Here is a 21,492-nt window from a genome sequence, read left to right as displayed (position 1 = left end):
TAGGTAGATTTACTTCATATGCATTATTATTACGATACCATTTCATAGGATAAATAACTGAATATATTGGTGTACATTCTTTGCACCTTGAAAAACTAACAATAGTCCTTTTTATTCTAAGGTTTAAATGACCTGGCAGCTGAAATTGCCAGTTCTCCTGGACCTTTTCGAAACACTCTCCTGTCTAAGGCAGCGCAAACACACAAACTTCGGAAACTGAGGTCTCCATCCAGATGCAGGGAATGTGATAGTCTGGTGGTATTCCATGGAGCAGAATGTGAAGAGGTTGGAAATCCAAACATGTTTTGGCTTCCTTATAATGTCTTGTGGGTGATACAACTTACTGCATTCACATCATATAATTTCATAACCCTCTGGCTTCCGTGACTGAGGTGCGCTGGGGATGTGAAGCTACTATGGGGAGGTTGAAGTGCCAGAGAGGATGGTGTCAATTTATCCTACCAAGCTTGGCAATATATTTGCCAAGACAATATAAATGGCTCTCCTTCTCCAGTGATTTATTAGACTTGGCAGAAAGGTTTGCTGGAAAAGTATTCATTATGCTTCATGTTTTAAGGGCTATATTGGATCCAGCATACTGGAATGGCTGCCTTTGTACTGTATATACAGGGCATATACGTTTATTTTTTGCTATTTATAGTCTGCCTTTTTGCTCATAGAACACTCAAGCAGCTGTTAACTATTAAAAAGCTTTTAGACTAGTACCAATTCATCGTGAACTGGTTTAAAGAGGCTAAATGCTTTAAATAAGCATGAAGTTAGATGATGAGCTGAACAGTAGATGCTATATGCCCTTGCCCTTGTTTTTTTAATATATATCATTTCTTTGCTGCTTCTTTTAGTGCTCCCTTTCCTGTCACAAAAAGTGTTTGGAGACTTTAGCTATCCAGTGTGGGCATAAAAAGCTTCATGGAAAACTTCATTTGTTTGGGATAGAATTTACTCAAGTTTCTAAAAATAGTCCAGATGGTATCCCCTTCATCATAAAAAAGTGTGCCTCTGAAATTGAAAGCAGAGCCTTAAATGTCAAGGTAAAGATTCATACTGCTTTTCAAATGCTTTTATTAAAAACCATTAAAGTTTTTTTTTTACAATTATATTTATGTTTGTTTCATATTTAAGGGGATATACCGTGTGAATGGAGCAAAATCCAGAGTTGAAAAACTTTGTCAAGCATTTGAAAATGGGAAAGATTTGGTAGAATTATCTGAACTCTATGCGCATGATATAAGTAATGTCCTTAAATTATTTCTTCGCCAGGTAAATAAACATTATTGTCTTCTTTATTCTCATTTGTATATTGGGAGATTTATTAAGATGGATGTTTCTTGCGTAGAGTTTTGTAAAAATTGCAGTATTGAGATGATTGCAGGGAGATTTGCCCTTTGGCTCTCTTGCTTGTATTGGAACGATAGAAAACCATCAAATTATCGTCCTTAAAATTAGTTTGCTACTGTTTTTTCATTGTCGCTTTTTGTGAAGTTAATTAAAATTAACTATTTTAAATGTAATTAACATGGTGTAAGTGGATAGGAGAAATTAGCTGGAAAAAAATGGGGAAAAATTAAGAAAATGAAAGGGAACACATTGTTGAACAATAACCAAAACCCAAACACATTGTAATGTATCCACTTGACTTGTGATGTACGAAAAAAAATCTCTAATCACGCATTAAATAAATGGCTCAAAAAAGTGAAACCTAACCTGTAAGAATATAGAACTGGGGCCTAGGCTAATGCTGACAGCGTATTCTTAAAAAAGAATTGCCATTTTTAGTAATACAGCAACTCTATAAATGTGAGAGTTATAATACTAAAGTACTATAAAAATCCATTTTGAAATAATACAGCTTGCAGTAGTGTCTGATTGCATACTGGCGTCAGTATTGAATGTAACAGTTGCAAAGGTTCTTTTTAGTGCAAACTGGGAAGTATTAAGTATTTGCTTTGATTGAACAGTTGTGATTGTGCACTGTGGCACATGTTTACCCTAGTAAACAGCTGATAGGTTCAAATGTATCATACCAACACAGGCTGTGAGTCTGAATGGGGAATTCATTGGTGTTCATATTTCATACACCGTATTCCTTCCTTAAATTAACAGTCTTTTTAGCTCTTGAATTACAGGCTCTCACTTGCCCTTTCCTCTTACCCAGATTGACACACATGGTAGCTGAGTTCACCTGTATAGTACTTGGTTTTCTTCTGGGAAACAGATTATTGTTTGTCAAATCACAGTTTAAGTCATGTGCTTTAATGTAACGTATGAATCCAATCACAAATATCTAGTCCCTCTATTCAAGATATTGTAATTGTTCTCTTGTTCTGTAATAAAGCAGATTAATAACTATCTCATCTATCAGGTTTTTATTTTTAGAAACTTTTTACAAATAAATAAAACAAAATTGGTCATTTAAACAAATGACCTTAACAAAACTTAAAAATACCCATAGAAGTGTTGTTAAAATCTAAGTTATAACAAGTGGAATTCATCAATAGTACAACGTGGATTTCTTACAGTATGCTAATTATGCAGAAAAAAAATTCAGAAACTTTCCAGAAAAGGATTGGACAAATGAAAAGAAGGACATAAACTTTCAGATGAATTTCTGATGTTCTTTCCCTCAGCTCCCTGAACCTTTGATTTTGTTTCGACTTTATAATGAATTCATTGGACTTGCAAAAGAAAGTCAGAATATTAATGAGGAACTTGATACGAAGCAGATGAGTCCAAAATCAAAAAAACGGCAGTCAGTTTGCATTGAATTGAATAGGATCATACTTAAAATCAAAGATCTACTGAAATTACTACCTACAGCGAACCATAACACTCTGCAGTTTCTTTTAGCTCACCTCTGCAGGTAAGAGCATTCCAAGTCAACCAGCACCTAGATCAGGGGTGTCAAACTCAATTTCATTGAGGGCCGCATCAGCATTGTGATTGTCCTGGGGGGCCCGGGTAGGTGTGGCCAGGGTGGGCGTGGCTGGAGTGGGTGTGGGCTACTGGGTGGGCGTGGCCAGCTCTACATCATTCGCGTCAAGGGTGCCTGTGGGGGCCTGGGCAGCAGTGGGACATATCTGAGGGTCTCTGGCAGAAGGGGGTGGGACCAGGGCAAGCACCAAGGCATGGTCCACTGGAAGAGCCTGCTGAAACCCCTCCCCCGGAGCCCATCAAGCCGGATATGTGGAGTAGGCCAGTGCCATTTGCTGGCCACTTCCAGGCGATGATGCATTTCTTCATTCCTCACAAAGGGTGACACCTCTCCAGTGTGCGCCCAGGGGGCAGGCTAACGCAGCAAAGGCCGGTCCCTTGCTGTTTCCAGATGGCCTTGTGGAGCTAAGACTGAATGCGTTTCAGCATAGATGACCACCATAAAATTGTACATTGGCTCCCGGCCGGCCTGGGCCAGGGCCAAGGCAGCGGGGGCCATTCCCTCACTGTTTCCAGGATGGCTTCGCGTGCCACATGAAACCACGTCGTGGGCCGCATCCGGCCCCCGGGCCTTGTATTTGACATGTCTGACCTAGATTTTTCTGTATATTTTTCCAGAAATATATGTAATAATGAAAATAATATTCTTCTCTATGTATTTAGTGACTTGTTATATTTACTATATTAGCTTCAATTATAAAGTTTAATACAGATATTTTTGTTTATTGTTTAAAATTGTTATAACTACCCACTGGTAACCTGTAAGGCTCAGGGTGGCTCAAAACAATAAAAACATTAAAAAAAAACCATAACCAACAAAGCTTGGACGAAAACAATCATCATAAAAACAGACAGTCACAACAACAGATTAATCCCAGACCTGAGACCAAAGCTAGGTGTTGAGGTCTTTTCAGAACTCCAGGACAGAAGGCTGTTTTTTGGGGGGATGGATGGGGGGTTGGTGTACCAAAAGACAGGGAATGGTGGTGGCAGAGAAGGCACACTTCTCTCCTGGAACATATTGGGAAGCCAGAAACAATTGGAGATAGATGGTCCCTCTATCTAGACCAAGGGTTCCCAACCAGGGGTGCTTGCACCCCCTGGGAGTGTGAGACAATATTCCAGGGGGGTGCAAAAACTTGGGTTTTCAAAATTATAGTGTATATACATAATTCGTTGCCCTTATTTTGAACTTTCGTAAGGGGTGCAGTTATATATCAGAAGTGTTTTGGGGGTGCGGGGTATAGAAAACGTTGGGAGCTGCTGATCTAGACATTAAGTTTTGATTAATGTTAGTTGGCAATTAAAAGTATATTTATCTGTACAAATATTTGTTGGTACACTCAAAACTTTTGTGCATTTTCTGTTCTTTTATACAGAGTTAGTGAACAGTCTCATGAAAATAAAATGTCTGCCAGCAATCTTGGCATTATATTTGGTCCAACTTTGATCAGACCACGTCAGACAGATGCCACACTTTCATTATCTTCACTTGTGGATTATCCATATCAAGCCCGGATGGTAGAACTTCTCATCACTCACTACGAGAAGATCTTCGATGAACATTCATTGCCTGTGTCTGAATCTGATGAAAATTCTTTTTGTTCTAAAAGTATTTTATCAGTAGAAGATAAAGAAGCATCTCAACAAAGGAAAGGAGGATTCTTTGTGGCTATAAAGCAAGTGAGTTTCTGTTGAGGAACAATATCTATAATATTCTATTTGTATTATTTCATTTAGGGAAAAAAGTCTACTCTTATTTAAAACCTTGTTATTGTTGATAGAATGTCCAGAGGAACAATTCTAAAAGAAGCATATCTCTTGAAGAACCAGATGGTAGCAAAAGTTCTCCCTCCCAGTCTGATTCTTTAGTGAAAGGTAAGTGTTTGTATGTTACAATAGATAGCAATAGTACTTAAACTTATATACTGCTTCATAATTCTTTATAGCCCTCTCTAAGCGGTTTACAGAGTCAACATATTGCCCCCAACAACCTGGGTCTTCATTTTACTGATGGATACACCAGTGAGCCAGAACTGTTTCTTAATTAGTGGGGATAAATATAGATGCCCCCTGTGAAATTGAAAGAATAGTATTAAAATATTTTAGGCTTGAACTAATCTTATTTATTTATCAAATTTATATCCCGCTGCAATCATAAATAGATTCTCAGTGGCTAACAAAGACAACACAACAATAAAAATGCTGCATATGACCCTTCAAAACAATATTTATTTTTAAATTTACTTTTATTCCCTCTTTATTATTGTTTTTAATAACTCAGGATGGTAAACATACCTAACACTCTTTCCCCTTCTATTTTCTCCACAACAACAACCCTATGAGGTTAGTTGGGCTGAGAGAGAGAGATTGGCTCAAAGGCACCCAGGTGACTTTTGATACTTAAGGTGGGATTAGAACCCACAATCTCCTGGTTTCTAGTCTAGTCCTTAACCACTAGACTACATTGGTTACTTGGGATCAATACCAAAAGACCATCTGGAAAAGCTCCGTCTTCAGCCCTTCTGGAAGATGAATTATGTTGGAACCACTTGTAATATGGAAGGCCATTCCAGAGGGTAGCCCCATGTAGTTAAGGTTAGGGTTAGTCTAGATGAGTGGTGATGAGGGTATGACTCACTGTAATCAGGTCATTTCACCTGAAGTAAGGCCATCACTGGCACACCAGCCAAAGCTAGGCAAAGGCGCCCCTGGTCATAGTCTACCTACTGATCCAGCTATAACTGCAAGTCTAGGAGGAACCCAATTTGTGGACCTCTTTCTTCAAGGCAGTGCAACTCCTCCTAGAGGCAACACGGGGTACCCCAGTGTACATCTGTAGTTCAGTCTTGCGGTGGTTCAGCTTGAACCTGTTTTCTACCATCCAGATTCTAACTGTCTCCATGGTTGACTTCCACATTATATTAGATTTTTGTGTGCAGATATACAGTAAATGATTGCATTGTTGTTTTCCTTCTTAGAATCTACCTGTGATCTTGAAACAAAACTCAGTCTTGGCAAGCAAAATTCTCTCTCAGAATCTCCTCCTGTCTCGGTTTTGGAAAATGACCTTGTACCTATAAAAGAATCAGGTTAGTTTTATTAACTGTGGAACTTTTATAGAGTTATTCTAAGTTTAAAAGCCAAAGCAATTGTGCCGGGTATTGATGAAAAAATGTCAAAAGGTGGGATACATACATACATACATACATACATACATACATACATACATACATACATACATACATACAATTTCCAGGAATTAGTGGTTATAAAATCAGTAGTGTACTCCTTGGGTGCTCAATGGCAGTGCTAAGATTTGCTTGCAGCATTACAGTAGTTGATGATTTATTCTATTTTTTTCATTTCACCTTATGCTTCTCTTCATACTTTTTATCTGGACTATTTTTAAACATGGATTTAAGTCTTCCTTCAAAGCTCACTTGACGGTCATAAGTGTGGAGGAAAGGTTACATCAAATAAAAGCATTGTGAAAACTTCCTCTTTTTTTGCCCATGTCTCTTCCCCCCCCCCCCTAGCACTTGTCTTCTGTTAGCTGGGCAACTTAACAGGTGTATAAATCCATCATTCAAAGTGCCACCATCCAATTCTATCCTTCCCTACAACATTTTAAGGAAAGCTATTGGTTCTCCTATTGGCACCTGATACTTGGTGAAAAGAAGAGAAAGCCAGGCAAATCCACTAATCACTTTCTGTATCTGCCCCAGATTAAATCTGTAAGGCAGCACTATTCACTGGTCTTGTTCCTCAAGCAGAAAAGGGATCAGCTATGCAGAGAGCACAATATATGCAGGCTTATTACAGGCTGCTAGATAGTGTTTAAACATGGTATCTGGTAGACTCTGAGAGTTCCCTAAGTCTGTAAACGCTATCTCTTACTTGTCTTTCCTAAAAGACAATCTGATATTTTTTTTGCCAGTTTAATTATCATATTCAATTTTTCATAATGATGAAATAGGCAAAAGTATTTAAATATTGTAGTTCTCCTATATAGCAGGTTATTGTAGGCCATTCCTATCCAATGTAGCAATAAATCTGAACAATGAAGACATCTTTATGTAGGGCCTAGTTGTAACAATCTTTCATTTGAATTGTTTCACCATGTTAATTCTGCAATTATTTAGCCTGGCTTTCAACTAATGAGCTGTCTGTCCAGATATGTTAGGAATTCAACCACTTGAAATTCCCAACAAGTGATTCCATCTGGAGAATGCAAAGTTGGAGAAGCTTAAGTTAAAAAACAAATATAAAATGTTTGTGTTCATTCTACTAACAAAAACAAACCGGGGGGGGTGAAATTCCATTGTGGATAGCTTCTTGCAAAACAGTTGTGGGAGAGTTCCTCCTTAAATTATGTTGAGGAAGATGAATCTTAATAAATACAAGGAATAGAATGGGATTCTGGAGTTGGCTGATCTGTCTTTCAGGCATATTTGTTATAAAACAACAAAGTGTAAGAAGAGACATCAATAAGAAATGTGATTCTCTGAAATGTATATCTTTTCTAGTTAATATTCAATATTAGTACTTTTTGATGACACTCGAAACATTTCTTTCCTTCCTAGACAATAAAGCAACTCCAGTTTCAGATCAAGACCATGGGAAGCATGACCTTGAAACTGAGAATGGTGTTAAAAGCAATCCGTTAATAAAACCTAATCGTCAAATAACCAAAGTTCAGTTGCGCCCTCAAAAGGCAAAGCCATTTCTTCGTCCTGTGAGTTTACCTTTAGGATCAATGCTTCCTTCTTGTATCTTAAACGAACGAAACTCCCAAAATGCAAGCCTCAGCCCAGACAAGTTTGGGAAAAGTCCTGTTATTGAAGAGATTTCTGAGACACAATCACTTCCCTCTCTTAATGCTGGCTGTAGACTCTCTTGTTATGACCCTCAAACTCAGAAGAAGACTTGGGACAAGCAATATAAGCAATATGATATAACATCAAAGACAGCAAAGATTATGACCAATATATGCCAGGAAAACCTAACACAAGAGACTGTAAATATATGTGCCTTAAATGCATCTAGCAACCTTGTTAACAATGCAGTGAATGCCATCCTTCCTGGTAAGCCATATACAGGACCAATCAGGGCTGCAAAGACTGCAGGAGAAACTCATTCCACAGCCTCTAGTCCCATTGCTACTTTGAGAATGCCAAGAAGCTTGCAACCACCAGCAGGAACATTTTATAGACCACCATCCAACAATAAGGCCAAACCAAACGATGAGAGTTCTGCATCCAAACCCTGTACAGCAATAATCCAAGAGGAGGTGCCAGAACTGGGTGTGAATCCTGGCCTTGATCATGGCTCTTTGGATTCCTCTAGCCAACATGGAAAGCAACAAAAACCTAGTTCTGAAACCCTGTCCCCTGCAGACTTGAAGCCCGCTTATCAGAGATTAAGGCCAAAGCGGATGCAAGAACTGGAACACAGGGAAGCTCATTTTGTATAGGGCACTCAAAAACTTCTGGAACTGTGTTTTTTTTTTTCTTGAGGATTTCACCTTTGTGCCATATTGAAATTATTTTTATAAATATCTGTACAGACATTTTAAAACATGCAATGAAAAAAGCTGTGAAGAATATTGAAGTTAATTTTTTATTATTATTATTATTATTTCATTTTTCTCAAGAGTATTTAAATGCATTCCAAATGTAAAAGCAGCTAATATGAAGTGCACTCAAAAAAACCTTATAATCTACTTCATTTGTTCAATTGTATTTTTTTTTCTCTCATGGAAGCCTACTTATGTTAGAGTGCAACAGTGAAAAGAGTCCATATCCAAGTATAAATGGTTTATTAAGACTGCAGAGTATGAAATATAGATACTTAATTTAAGAATAAACCAAAGCTTGAAGCATTGCTGTAAGTGTCTGTATTTAGTTTTTTCTCTACTCTGGACAAATAAATGCTCTCCAGTTCACTGTAACAAGTCACAGACAGTAGTACTGGATATGAAAGCATAATTTGACACTAATAGTCAACTTGGCTGAGAAAGTATTCAGCGAGCCGGAATAATAAGTGTCACTTTCCGGTTTATCTGTTTCTTGTATGATGTTCTTTTCTGAAGTAGATTAAGAGTCTCAGTGGTCACAATGAATTGACAAAGTTTCACCTATGCTGGTTGTGTTCTTTTACTCCATTTTGTTTCATTTATCTTTTATTCCTATGTTTTATGTTACCATATGTAATGCTGGCCAGTGACTGAAATAAAGTATTTCGACAAAGTTATGCAATATCCTCTTGGTTGTTTATGCATTAATAGATCAATGTCTAAGGAAGATGTGTGCTAACATTTGATGTGTTTTAGATGCAGACATAAATATATAATACTTTTTCATGTAGATAATGCTGCATTTTTGCGTGGCAACCTAAATAATGCAAATATTAAATATACATCTAATGCAGCAAGGAATATGAATCTGAACATTAATGTATCAAGCACCAATAGAGTTGTATCTGGAAGGGGAAATGGAATCAATGGTCAATAGTTATATATCAATGGTCATATATAAATGGCTAAAAAAACCTAGAGCAACTGTCTGTGTATCTTCTAAAATGTTTGACCAAAGATGGGTAAATGTGGAAATTTTAAAACCTGCAAGTGATGGTAGAAAGGCAGTAGATAGTATGGGGTCTGCTGCAAGAAATGAATGTTTATAAAAAGAAGCAATCACTATAGATCAGAGAGTGCTTCTGCCCAGTTTGTTACAGGGAAGTGAAAGTTATGTCAGGAGAAACACACTAAGTTGAATGCCATGGGAACGAGATCCTTAAGAATTTGGATGTAGTAAAACAAGGCAGGGGTTTAAGAATGAACGTAAAACTGAGTGACCATTACAAAATAAGTACATTGACGTTTGGTTATATAGAAGGAAGGAATGAAGATCAAACTGTAAAATGAATATATGAAGGAAGATGAAAGAGTAAACCAAGAAAACTGTAACTGGATGATGTTGATGAGATCCTAAAGGTAGAAGTGAGAAGCTTAAAGAACAAAAGGCAATGGATGTGTGTTGCAATGACAGAAAGGTATGGAGAGGTATAGTGACTTGAAGACTATATTTGGCTAGATTTTCTTATTTCTTTTATGCGTTTATTTTCTTTGGATTATAATTTCTTATCTTTTTGCCTACATACCTACTAGTGGCTATAGTTATCTGGTGGCTTTGTCAAAATGTTTATGCAAACTTAAACAAAATCAAGATCTTAACTGATCAGCCATTTAAATTTTGTCATAAGACTGTTTACTACAGGAATGAGGGTACGTACAGTATTTGTATTTATATACTTTGCCCAGTACTGCTGGCATAATAAAATACAGCCAGTCAGATTGGTATGGTAACTACATTCAAAGCAATAGACTGACTTAGATGAGGGAAACTCATCAAATTTGCAAATGACAATAAGTTGGCAGGAATAGCCAACACCCCCCAAAAGATAGCTCAGGATCCAAATGGATCTTGACAGACTCAAATACTGGGCCCTGTCCAACAAAATGAAATGTAATGTAGAGAAAAGTAAGGTTTTACACTTAGGCAAGAAAAAAACAAACATACAAGTACAGATTAGATGAAACTTGGTTCAAAAGCAGTAACTGTAAAAAGGATCTTGGAGTCCTAGTGGACAATCATTTAACTGAGCCAGCAGTGCCGCAGCAGCCAAAAAAGCTAATGTAATCCTTGGTTGCATAAAGAGGGGGATTGAGTCAAGATCAAGCTTTATAAAACCTTAGTAAGACCATATGTGGACTAATGCATCTAGCTTTGGTCATCATATTAAAAAGATGTTGAAACTTTGGAAAGAGTTCAGAGAAGAGCAGCAACGATGATTAGGGCCTAGAGACTAAAACATGAAGAATGATTGTAGGAATTGGGTATGACTATTCTAGAGAAAAGAAGGTCTAGGGGGTGACATGAAAGCAGTGTTCCAATATTTGAGGGACTGCCACAAAGGGAATCAACCTTATTTTCCAAAGCACCAGAAGGCAAGACAAGAAACAATGAAAACTAAGCAAGGAAAGAAGCAACTTAGAACTAAGGAGAAATTTCCTAACAGTGAGACAATCAATCAGTGGAATGGCTTGCCTTCAGAAATTGTGGGTGCTTCATCATTGGAGGCTATTAAGAATAGACTGGACAGCCACTTGTCTGAAATGGTATAGAGGACTGGTTCCGTGGAGAGAGGTTTTTCTGTGGGCTGGAGGGTCCGTAGTTTTGTGTGCTGGCTGCATCCCGCGGATGGGGCTTTGCTTGTGCGGACCAGTTGCCGGCATGCTGCGGCCTGGTACTAGTCCACGCACCTGGGGTTGGGGACCCCTGGTATAAGGTCTCCTCTTTGAGCAGGTGGTTGGACTAGAAAATCTCTAAGGTCCCTTCCAACTCTATTAATCTGTATTCTGTAAGTGCATCCAAATATTTATACATTACTGAAATGTATTCAGTATGTTTAAATTGCAGCCTCAAGTACTTCCATGTATTTAGTAAAACCTCCTTAACTTGCTGTCCCAATTATTCGTAATGTCTGCTTGATTTTGCTGTGATTTATAGGACTTAAGAAATCAGAACTCTGACCATTTCAGACATTCAGATCAGTTGATAAACTTCTTGCCAGGACTATTAAACGCAGAATTTTCCCTTCATGCGATGGGGCTTACATTCTGAAAACAAAGCTGCTCCACATTAAATTGAAGGATTAAAAAAAAAAATCTCCTTACAACTGAGCTTTGGTAAGTGTTCACTGTTCCTGAGATAAGGCATTCCTCTGCGGTCATATTGGACTTCTTTTCAGAAACTCTTTCAATTCTCATAGCCGTGCAATGTTTTTGTGGCAGATACCATTACAAACGAGGTAAGCCAAAGATATTTTTGAGTTATTCTTAAATGATGCAACCTTTGCTCTTTAAAAAAAAAAAAAAACTTAGTGTGGGAATGTTGCTGGTTTTGTAATGTGGCAAGTATCAGATTGAGTATGTTTGGGTACAAACATTAAGATATTGTAAGCCTGTAATTCTGCAGTGAAACAGAAGATATCTCTACTTAAATTGCAGTGATTTATATAAAAACAAGGTCATTGTATTTTGCATTACATAATCATCGTAAAAGCAAGGTACAGCCTTTTCAAAACCAATTCATAAGATTTATTTTGGCAGCCAAGTAAAATGATGCTTGCATAGACAAATGTAACTAGAAAATTAAAATGCAAGGTATGAGACACTATTGGTAACAACTGTATTTAATAGTCTGGAGGTAACTGACTATTCTATAGAGGTGTAGTTCTGTATATTGAACAGAATTCTTGATTTTGGGAATGTAATTCCAAATAACTCTACAATAAGACAATTGTCTTCATCATCTTATCTCTGATTTTACTAAAGTGTTTCTTGCCAGTCCTTTAAAACAGTTTTCTATCTAGCTTATGAAATATTTAGAATACACTTTTATATAAAGTATCAAGTGAATAATACAAAGAACAATTCCAATATTCGTTTACCTCCAATAGGCCTTAAAATACCTTTTCTTTACTTAAATCTTGCAAAGTTTCTCACATCAGACTTAGAAACACGGATGGCCTGGGCCAATACACCTTATCTATTGAAAAACTTTTTTAAGTGGGCTAATCATGGTGGCCAATCATTTAAAAATGTATACTATTCTCCTAAATGAAGAGTAAGTTCATATGCTTAATATATACATATCCTCAGGCATATTTGGCTGGTTAGCTACATCTTAAGGATAGCTATCTATCAACAAATAGTGCCCTTAGGTCATGAAAACAAAATGACTCTTACATTCCAGTTCATAAATGTCACGTATGCTGCTGGTGTTGCTTCAGCTGTCCAATCAGATATAAAACTTTCTTCGGCAGGAAAAAGCTAAGTCCTCAAGAATTATCTTTTTTGTGAGGGAGACATTGCCTTTTTTAACCACCTAGAGAACTGCTATTAAAACCTAACCATAATCCCAGAACATATTGTAACAATATTTTTATGTGCAGCGTACACACTTATACACTTTCTCAATGTGTGCCCTTTCCCCTTATTGAATGTGCTTTTAGCACCTGGAATACATCAGGTTGGGAATGGATGAATTGGTGCAAACAGTGCAGCTTTTAAAGTCCAGGTTATTCCTGCTATGTGTAGGATACTGACTAAGAGACAGAGATGGCATGCAGGAATGAATCTGATAAGACCCTTCACTCCCTTAGCCACTATTTTAGCCAGATCACAGTCCACATAATCATTTCAAGATGAAAGCTAAGAGGCTGACATATACAATAAGAGGAAACAGCTCCCATTGCTGACTGGTTTGGAGCATCAGCAGGAAGCATTTTGCTCATGTGTTCCTTCCTTCTCCTCCCCCCCCTTTCCCTCATCTCAATGTTTTGTTATTCATTTGATTGCAACAAACTTTGCTACTGAGGTGGCAAACTAGATTGAACAAACCTAATGAGAATTGCCAATCCCAGCTTGATCAGAGTTTGGCCTCATCTGGAAAGTTCTTTTTCTCACCACAATATGCAGGCTACAATATGGTGCAAACTATTATTTTCATAAATCTCAAGTGTTCTTATAAAGCAAACATGAAAGCAGGAAAGAGAAAACATGGACACAGACATAATAGAAAAACAGAATAACATTTCTGATTCATAAACTGGAGAATCATAAGAATCATGATAATATCTGAATACAGCCTATCTATCCACCCTGTGATGGAAAAAAAATATGTACTGGAGTCCCTGTACTGTATATTGTATTTGAATAGAGGTTGAGGTTCATGCTCAGGGTCTAAAAACTAATATTGCAAACTGCTCCTATTTAGATGTAGCTCATGTTGGATTGTGATAGCTACAGTAAATATTTTGGAAGTCTGCACATATAAATACAATTAATGTTTTATACCCTTTCAAAAATATAATTAGCATCCTAAAAATTCCAAGATGTCTATCATTGTATAATTAGCCAATATCTGGAATTTAAATGGAGTGCATTTGTTTTTGTTTTGATAATTAAAAGGATCCATGGTCTGCTGATCATAGAAATCCTACCCAAAGCAAAAGTAGGTCACAAACACAGTCAATAGTAGTTAAGAATAGCAACAAGTCAGTTCCCATGTCTTCAAATGGGATTTATAATTTAATTAGAGAAGATTATACTTAATGTAATCCACAAGTCAGATGCTGGTACAGCCTATCATAAAAGAAGCTTTCTAAAATAATCTTTATGTCTGAGTTAACTAACAATCTATGTATAGTAATTTAGAACCGCATAGAATACAAGAGGCATTACCCCTAGGTAAATGTATATAAAATTGCACCTTATAAAACTGCAATTGTATGCACACTTACTAGAAGTAAATACCATATCACTCAGTGGAATTTACTTTTGAATGGTCATGTGGGGGATCATGCAAGGATTATGTTCTAATTTGTTTAGATCTACATTTCCAAAGTGGCATTTATTCTTTGTTGGATATGCAGTTCTTATGAAGATGTTCAGAAAGAGGATACGTTCTTCCATGGTCCAATCTACAATTTGTCTTCGGAAATTTCAAGGAAAAAAATCTAAAAATATAGCAACCCTATAGATGGACATCAGTTACACAATTATTATGATGGTTTCATTGTATGGCAATGCTATGATTAAAAACGTAAAAAAAAATATTCGTAGCAACGAATGAGTTTTAGTACATACCTGCATTCATATACTCGCAAACTTCAATTCTGTTTTTTCCTTTATTGCTATTCATTGGAGTATGACATTCAAATGCCACCAACTTAAGGGATCTTACTTTCATACATATGACCATACATATTTTAGCCTTTTCACTCATAATTCAACTTTTGCAATCATAAATTCCATAAGGCTGTCTTCTTTCACATCTGTTGTTTCCCTTTCTCTTTGTTATATCACCCTTTCCTTTCCTTTCCTTTCCTTTCCTTTCCTTTCCTTTCCTTTCCTCTCCTTTCCTCTCCTTTCCCTCTCCCTTGCTGTGTCCCCCCTCTCCCTTTTCCAAGTCAACCTAAGCCATTCCTTCATGAACTTCAATATTTATTCCACTTACACAGAAGTCACAATCATCCATAACAACATAATGGTTGTCACCGTAGTCTGTGACTTTTTGCTGCCCATCATGGCTTTGGTCAGTCAAGATTTTCACATAATACTTCCTAATAGTACAGATAGAATGTAAATTGGGTAATCAGCCATACCTATGGCAAATGCAGCATTTCCAAGTATCAGCAAGGACACTACCAATCCATTTTGGCATATTTTTGTCAGTATGTGATACGTGCCAAGTTTTGCTCCAAACATACCATGTTAATATATGCATGTTGGGATCCTTAGAGGTTACCAAGAAAATCAGTGTATTGTTGCCTGCATGCCTGCATTACACCAACTGGTCTCCTGAGACACATTCAGGGTACGTCATAAGATGGTTATATATATTCTTCTTTGCACAGGATAGCCCCCTGATTGAATATACCCTAAATTTTAGGGAGGGAGAATCTTTTGCCTTCTGAATTTTGTTGGACTCCAACTTTCATCAATCTCAGTGGACAGGAAGTTGCAGGCTGATAATATTTGAAGAGCTACAGTTTCAAATGTTAAACAGTCCAGTTTATCTTTAAAGACCCTAAAGGGATCAAGAAAGCAAAGCACTTGATGTGCCCCATCAGCATCTTGCACCTTGACAATAGATGGAACAGATATGGCTACTTGGCCATAGTCATTCTCACAAGGTGAGATAAGTGTATTTCTATTTCAATTATAGCAAATATCTCCAAATGTATAACTGTACCTGTAAAATATTATTGCAAAATATATGCAATATTTTGTACTTCTCTCCCCTTTTTGGCTGATCTGTAAGTGGTCTTCTTAGCGCATAATGAAAACTATAACATAAAAGTAGATTAACCTATTAACCAGTTGATTATTCTGCAATCTGGTGCTCCCACCCTCCATACCACTCTGAAGTAAACTGAGGGTGAAGGTGATCCATCTGAGACACAGGTGGGTCATCTGACAGATGGGGAAAAAATCCTACCCCAAACATAGCATAAACTATTTTACAATTCATGGGGCAGAAAAAAGATCAAGAGTAAGTCACTTCTGGAACCCTGTAGTTTTGTGACTGGGTCCAGATACAACAGATTTAAAAAATTCAATTCAGCAGCTTCATGCCCACATCTGCTAATCAATTCATTTATTTTTAGGATTCAGAGACTTATGTGAGAAGATAATAGCAACATATTTTTGGTCTCCAGACATCAAATGATTTTTGGTCTTCATATTTGCGATGCTCTCACTGCCTCAGAATGAGTTTCTTCAGACAGGTTAGACTTCTTCTATGGAAAAACTGGATACTCCGAAAACGGCAAAAAGTAAGCCCTTAATACATATCTACAAAAGATAAAACAGATATGTATGCTTCAAATTCTTTTAGAGAAAGAGAATTAGATTTAAATACCCTTTATACAGGTAGTCCTTGACTTACAGCAGTTCACTTAGTAACCATTTGAAGTTACAATGGCACTGAAAAAAGTGACATGACCATTCTCCGCACTTATGACCGTTCAGTATCCCGGGGTCATGTGATCACCTTCTGCGGCCTGACAAGAAAAGTCAATGGGGAAACCAGATTCACTTCATAATAGTGTTACTAATTTAACAACTGCAGTGATCCACTTAACAAATGTGTGGAAAAAGTTATAAAATGGGCCAAAACTAACTTAACAAATTTCTCACTTAGCAACATAAACGTCTGGCTCAATTTTGGTCGTAAGTTGAGGATTCCCTGTATTACATACATTTTAAAGGTAAAATGGGATGTGCTTTTGTGATTAGTCTGTCCTGATCATATATTTTAATTTGAAGTTTAGAATGGTTTAGATGTATTAAATTAATGGCCTTGCCTAGAAAGAAGACTGAATCTACCCAACTTCAATGCATCAGTGTAGAAAATTCTAGAGAGATTCATTTCCTCTTATTGCCCTGTTGTATACTGACTCTAATAGAACACAGGGCTGGAAGATAAAAATAGCCAGTGGACTTTTCCTACAGGAAGCAACTGTCCAAAGATTTAAATCTTTTCATCTGCTGTGGTTCTTCAAAGAGCAGGAGTTTGTTATGCAAGTGTCTCTAGTCCAAAGCACACTATATCGTTTGAAGGCTATAGATTAAACCATAGGATTTGAGTGAATAGGTAAATGGTCCAGATTGGTAATTAAACTTATCTTGAAATTGACAAAGTCTTTGGATATTTGGATATTTTCAATGTACTGTACATTTCATACTTTACAGAAGTGCATTAACAGTGGTTTATTGTACTTTTACTGGGTTGAAGGGAAGAGAAAAGTGGCTTGGGAGAAGGGAAAGAATTCGTATCTTTTGGACTAAATGACAAAATATTATTTTTGATTGATTGATCGATTGATTTAAAGCATTTATATAGCTGCCCATCTTCCAACTAACTCCAGATTTGCAGTTCTGATTCTAATTTTTCAAATTTTTCTCTTAATAATATACTGTATATTGTTGTCTTTTCTGTTTGTTTGTTTTTTTGCCATGTATGTTATAGCTATACCTCTACAGCTTTGGCTGTATCCCATATGTTTTGTAATGTTGTGTTCTTTTTTGTTTTCTTTGAAGAAAAACTCCATTTCTTTTTTTTCTAGTTCTATACATTCTCTTTCTTTTAATATAGATTGATTCAAAGTCCATCTTGATTTTTTTGGTATTCCTCTCCATGTCACTTTTAAGGGGTTGTGATCTGCCCATGTGCCTGGTTCTATCTCAATCTCCTGCATTCTTGTCCTCAATTCAGAAGGTCACGTTCTTGCAAGGCTTCTGGAGCCTCTGCAAATCGTGCAAAAACAGGCCGTGCTTTCACATGGTTTTTGGAGGCTGCAGAGGTTGCAGAAGAGCATTCTCTGAAGTCACTTCAAGAACGAAGGCCTCAGGCAATCCAGAACAGCCTTAGGTAGGCCTCAGAGGCCGGTCAACAGAAAGAGAACACCTCCTGAAGATAAGCAGTGCACGACAGATCCTGGGGAATGCTGGGCCATGAGGGCAATGGCACCATTCTCCATAGCTCGTGTTCTTTGGGGAATGGCGGGAGGTGTCCTTTTTGAGTGGCAGCGGTGGCAGTAGGACCGAAGTTGAGGCTCAGGCTTCTACTTCAGGCCCAGCCTTGCCACTGCCCCTGAGTGCCACTGTTCTCCCTAAATTGGGGGTGGGGGGAGAGATACAATGGTCAAGTTAGGCATTTTCCAAATTTTTGACATGCCACGCCCCAGGGGTTCACCATCACTCTCCTACATGTATATATTTGGAAATATTTTTTTACTAAGTATGTAGAATTTTAGCACTGAAAACATGAAAGCTTACATGATTGCTACTGTGAAAACAGTCCAAAATAAAACACCAAATAAGACACTTAAAATGCCAGACAATATTTGATTTTAAGGCTATGATTTCCAGATGGAGAACATGAGAACAAAAAGCTGGACATGTCCTCCTTTTGTTGGATGATCTAAACCTAAGTCAGATGGAATGAAAGCCATTTCTCAAACAGTGTATGGAATTGATGCATGTAATTGTGTTTCTTTTTTCCAGCTACGTCTGCTGGTTGAACTTCTATGGCCTGTTTCTTTATTTCTTGTGCTGGTATGGCTGAGGAAAGTTACTCCAGTCTACCACAAACATGAATGTAAGAGTGTGTTATTTATATTCATTTTTTTAAAGGAAGGATAGGCTCCTGTCTGGTGAAATTTAAATCAAATCAAAAGTAACTGGGTATCCAGAAGATATTAGGTTTCTACTTTGCTGGTTGAATAGAATCTGGTACTTTCACGTAAGAAAGAAGTAGGAGATCAAAGCTTCTGCTAGTCTCAATCTCAAATTTAAATTTGAGGGGGGAGGGAAATCAAGGGTTGACCAGCCTTTGACTCTCCAGATGGAAAAAGGATAGGAGATGACATCATCCAGAAAGCATTTCCATGCTTGATTTGTTGCTGCTTTGGGAATTCATGACGATGCTAACATAATGATATTCCCAATTTAGGTCATACTTTATTTCCAGTCTTAACCTGGCTATGCCATGGTTCACACCTCACTTCTTCACAAGTCCATTTGAAACTTACTTTAACTTCTGTTTTCCTCACAATGCAGAGAACAAGATACATAAAACTAGCATCTCAATCTCTGTTCTTTCTTCAGCTGATAAACAGAGGAGTGCAAAAACTATATTGCTCCAGAAATGTCCTCCACCAGCTGCTTTAGGTTATGGAAACCCCAAAAATCATCCCACCCACCACCAGTCCCCTATTAGATGTATGTGCATGCCCTTGTGTTTCCAATACACACTGAAGAAATAAAACAATACTTTTAGCTGAAAAAGCAGCAGTTACAAAGAAATGGCTGGAAAAACATTAGGCTACTATTCTTCTGTTGCAGTTAAACCCAGCCTCCCTCGCAGGCTTGTTATGGAGATAAAATGATTAAAATAAAATAACTGAGATCCAGTGTAAGGGACATCTGGGTACTAGTCCACCCTCATAGGATAACTTTGGAACAGCCCAATCTATTTCACATATTTGTTGTGAGGAAAAATTGGAGGAAGCACCATATATACCCTTTTGAGCTCAGCATGTAAATCCAATAAAATAAAGATGATAGGGTACATTCATGTACGTACAGTCAAGCATTCTTATTATAGTAAAAAAAAATACAAGAAATAAAACCACTTGCTCAGCAGTGATGATGAAATGAAAGCAGGTTAGAATTTTTGCATCAAACAGACTTTTCTCAGTGCAAGTATCCATGGTTACATAGTTACATACATCAGTTGGAGTGGAGACGAGTGAATGATATAGTCTAGAATTGACTATGTTACCACATCATAGTTTGGTAATGAAACATCTGCAACAAAACAACCATGCTCAGAGAGCACCAAGGATCCCACATGATACAGTCTAAAGAGTTTACAAATTAGAATTATCATAGCTGAACTGCAAAACTCTGAATGATTACCAGAGTACAATAAAGAATTTATATATCTCTTTGATGCCGTCTAGTGGTGTCCTGATTTATTTATTTTTTGCAGCTCCAATACAGGTAGTCCTTGACTTACAGCCATTTATTTAGTGACTGTTTGAAGTTACAATGGCACAGAAAAAAGTGACTTAGGACTGTTTTTCACACTTATGACCCTAGCAGCATCCCCATAGTCATGTGATCAAAATTCAGATGCTTGGCAATAGCGTCATATTTAGGACGGTTGTAATATTCCAGGTCCTGTGATCAAGTTTTGTCACCTTTTGACAAACAAAATCGATGGGGAAGCCAGATTCACTTAACAGACTTCTTACTAAATTAACAACTGCAGTGATTCATTTAACAACTGTGGCAAGGAAAGTCATAAAATGGGACAAATCTCGCTTAGCAACAGAAATTTTGGACTCAGTTGGTGATTGTAAGTCGGGGTCTACCTGAATGAGAGAGAGAGCCACTATGCACACACAGGATGTTGAAGTTTACATGGGGTACCGGTGAATGGATGTGAGAAATCTTGTCCTGAAAAAACATTCAGCATCTATTCAACAGCATCTACACTCATCCCCATCTGGGGATTTGCTTGCTCTTCTAAGAGGGAAAGTCAAAACTCTAGCCCCATCCAAAAGCTGAGCCATTTCTACCCACCTGAGCGTATGGAAGCAATTTTGCATACTAGTTATTGGCAGTTCAGTCCCTTCAATCCAGGACAGGGGTAGGCAACCTTGGCTCTTTTATGACTCGTGGACTTCAACTCCCAGAATTCCTGAGTCAGCATGGCTCAGCTTGGAAACCTCTCCCTTTCCCCTCAGCATGGCTGGCTCAGGAATTCTGGGAGTTGAAGTCCATGAGTCATAAAAGAGCCAAGGTTGCCTACCCCTGATCCAGGACATAGCATATAAGCGTTGCTTGAGCAGGGTCTGCAGTATTGTGTGGGACACTACACATCCTCTTCATGACCTGTTTTCCTTCTTACCTTCTGGGAGGAGGCTCCATGGTATCCGAAGCAGAACATCCGGATTCAGTCACAGTTTTGTTCCATACAGTATCAACCTTGTGAACTCTAAAGCTTCCTCCTTCTGTTATGTATTCAAGATGGACAGTGATTAATGTTTATATGTATTTATATGTAAGGGTGTAGGTCTATACATATGTATATATAACATGTCTATATGTGTGTTGTGTATGTGTACCCTTTTGAGAGCAGGCAACAAAATTTCATTTTTAATGTGTGCCAGTGTGCCCACAGTAAAATATGACAATAAAGGTTATCTTATCTTCATAACTGAAAAGTTAAGCCACGGATATCTAAATTTAAGTTTGAGTTTAAGTCAAATTAAATGTTTTTATATTTTATCCCCCCTCCCAAAGCAAAAATGGTTTGTATAAATAAAATATTTTCACTTCAAGTGGCTTTGATTATCAATGCTAATTTTTCATTTCATGTCTTTGCTTCTTACATG

The 21,492-nt window shown here is 37.5% G+C and overlaps 2 protein-coding genes across 2 annotated transcripts in view; both read left to right on the top strand.

Moving 5' to 3' along the window:
• ARHGAP29 (Rho GTPase activating protein 29) overlaps nucleotides 1-9,214 on the top strand; it is a 48,194-nt gene extending 38,980 nt beyond the window's left edge. The window contains exons 17-24 of the mRNA XM_015829268.1: nucleotides 122-285; nucleotides 864-1,052; nucleotides 1,144-1,281; nucleotides 2,649-2,881; nucleotides 4,332-4,635; nucleotides 4,737-4,830; nucleotides 5,934-6,044; nucleotides 7,539-9,214. Coding sequence (XP_015684754.1) covers nucleotides 122-285; nucleotides 864-1,052; nucleotides 1,144-1,281; nucleotides 2,649-2,881; nucleotides 4,332-4,635; nucleotides 4,737-4,830; nucleotides 5,934-6,044; nucleotides 7,539-8,428 — 2,123 coding nt within the window. The 3' untranslated portion in view covers nucleotides 8,429-9,214. The remainder of the gene's footprint in view (nucleotides 1-121; nucleotides 286-863; nucleotides 1,053-1,143; nucleotides 1,282-2,648; nucleotides 2,882-4,331; nucleotides 4,636-4,736; nucleotides 4,831-5,933; nucleotides 6,045-7,538) is intronic.
• Nucleotides 9,215-16,293: 7,079 nt separating this feature from the next.
• Nucleotides 16,294-21,492, top strand: part of ABCA4 (ATP binding cassette subfamily A member 4) — a gene marked incomplete at its 3' end in the record, with an annotated part of 88,479 nt that continues 83,280 nt past the window's right edge. The window contains exons 1-2 of the mRNA XM_029286917.1: nucleotides 16,294-16,359; nucleotides 18,593-18,686. Of these exons, the coding sequence (XP_029142750.1) occupies nucleotides 16,294-16,359; nucleotides 18,593-18,686 (160 nt within the window). The remainder of the gene's footprint in view (nucleotides 16,360-18,592; nucleotides 18,687-21,492) is intronic.

The sequence above is a fragment of the Protobothrops mucrosquamatus genome, unplaced genomic scaffold, assembly GCF_001527695.2.
Source record: "Protobothrops mucrosquamatus isolate PMUCROS unplaced genomic scaffold, P.Mucros_1.0 scaffold_233, whole genome shotgun sequence".
In the NCBI taxonomy this organism is placed as follows: Eukaryota; Metazoa; Chordata; class Lepidosauria; order Squamata; family Viperidae; genus Protobothrops; species Protobothrops mucrosquamatus.
Note: the sequence above shows the minus strand (reverse complement) of the source record. Positions and strands in the feature narration are given on the sequence as shown.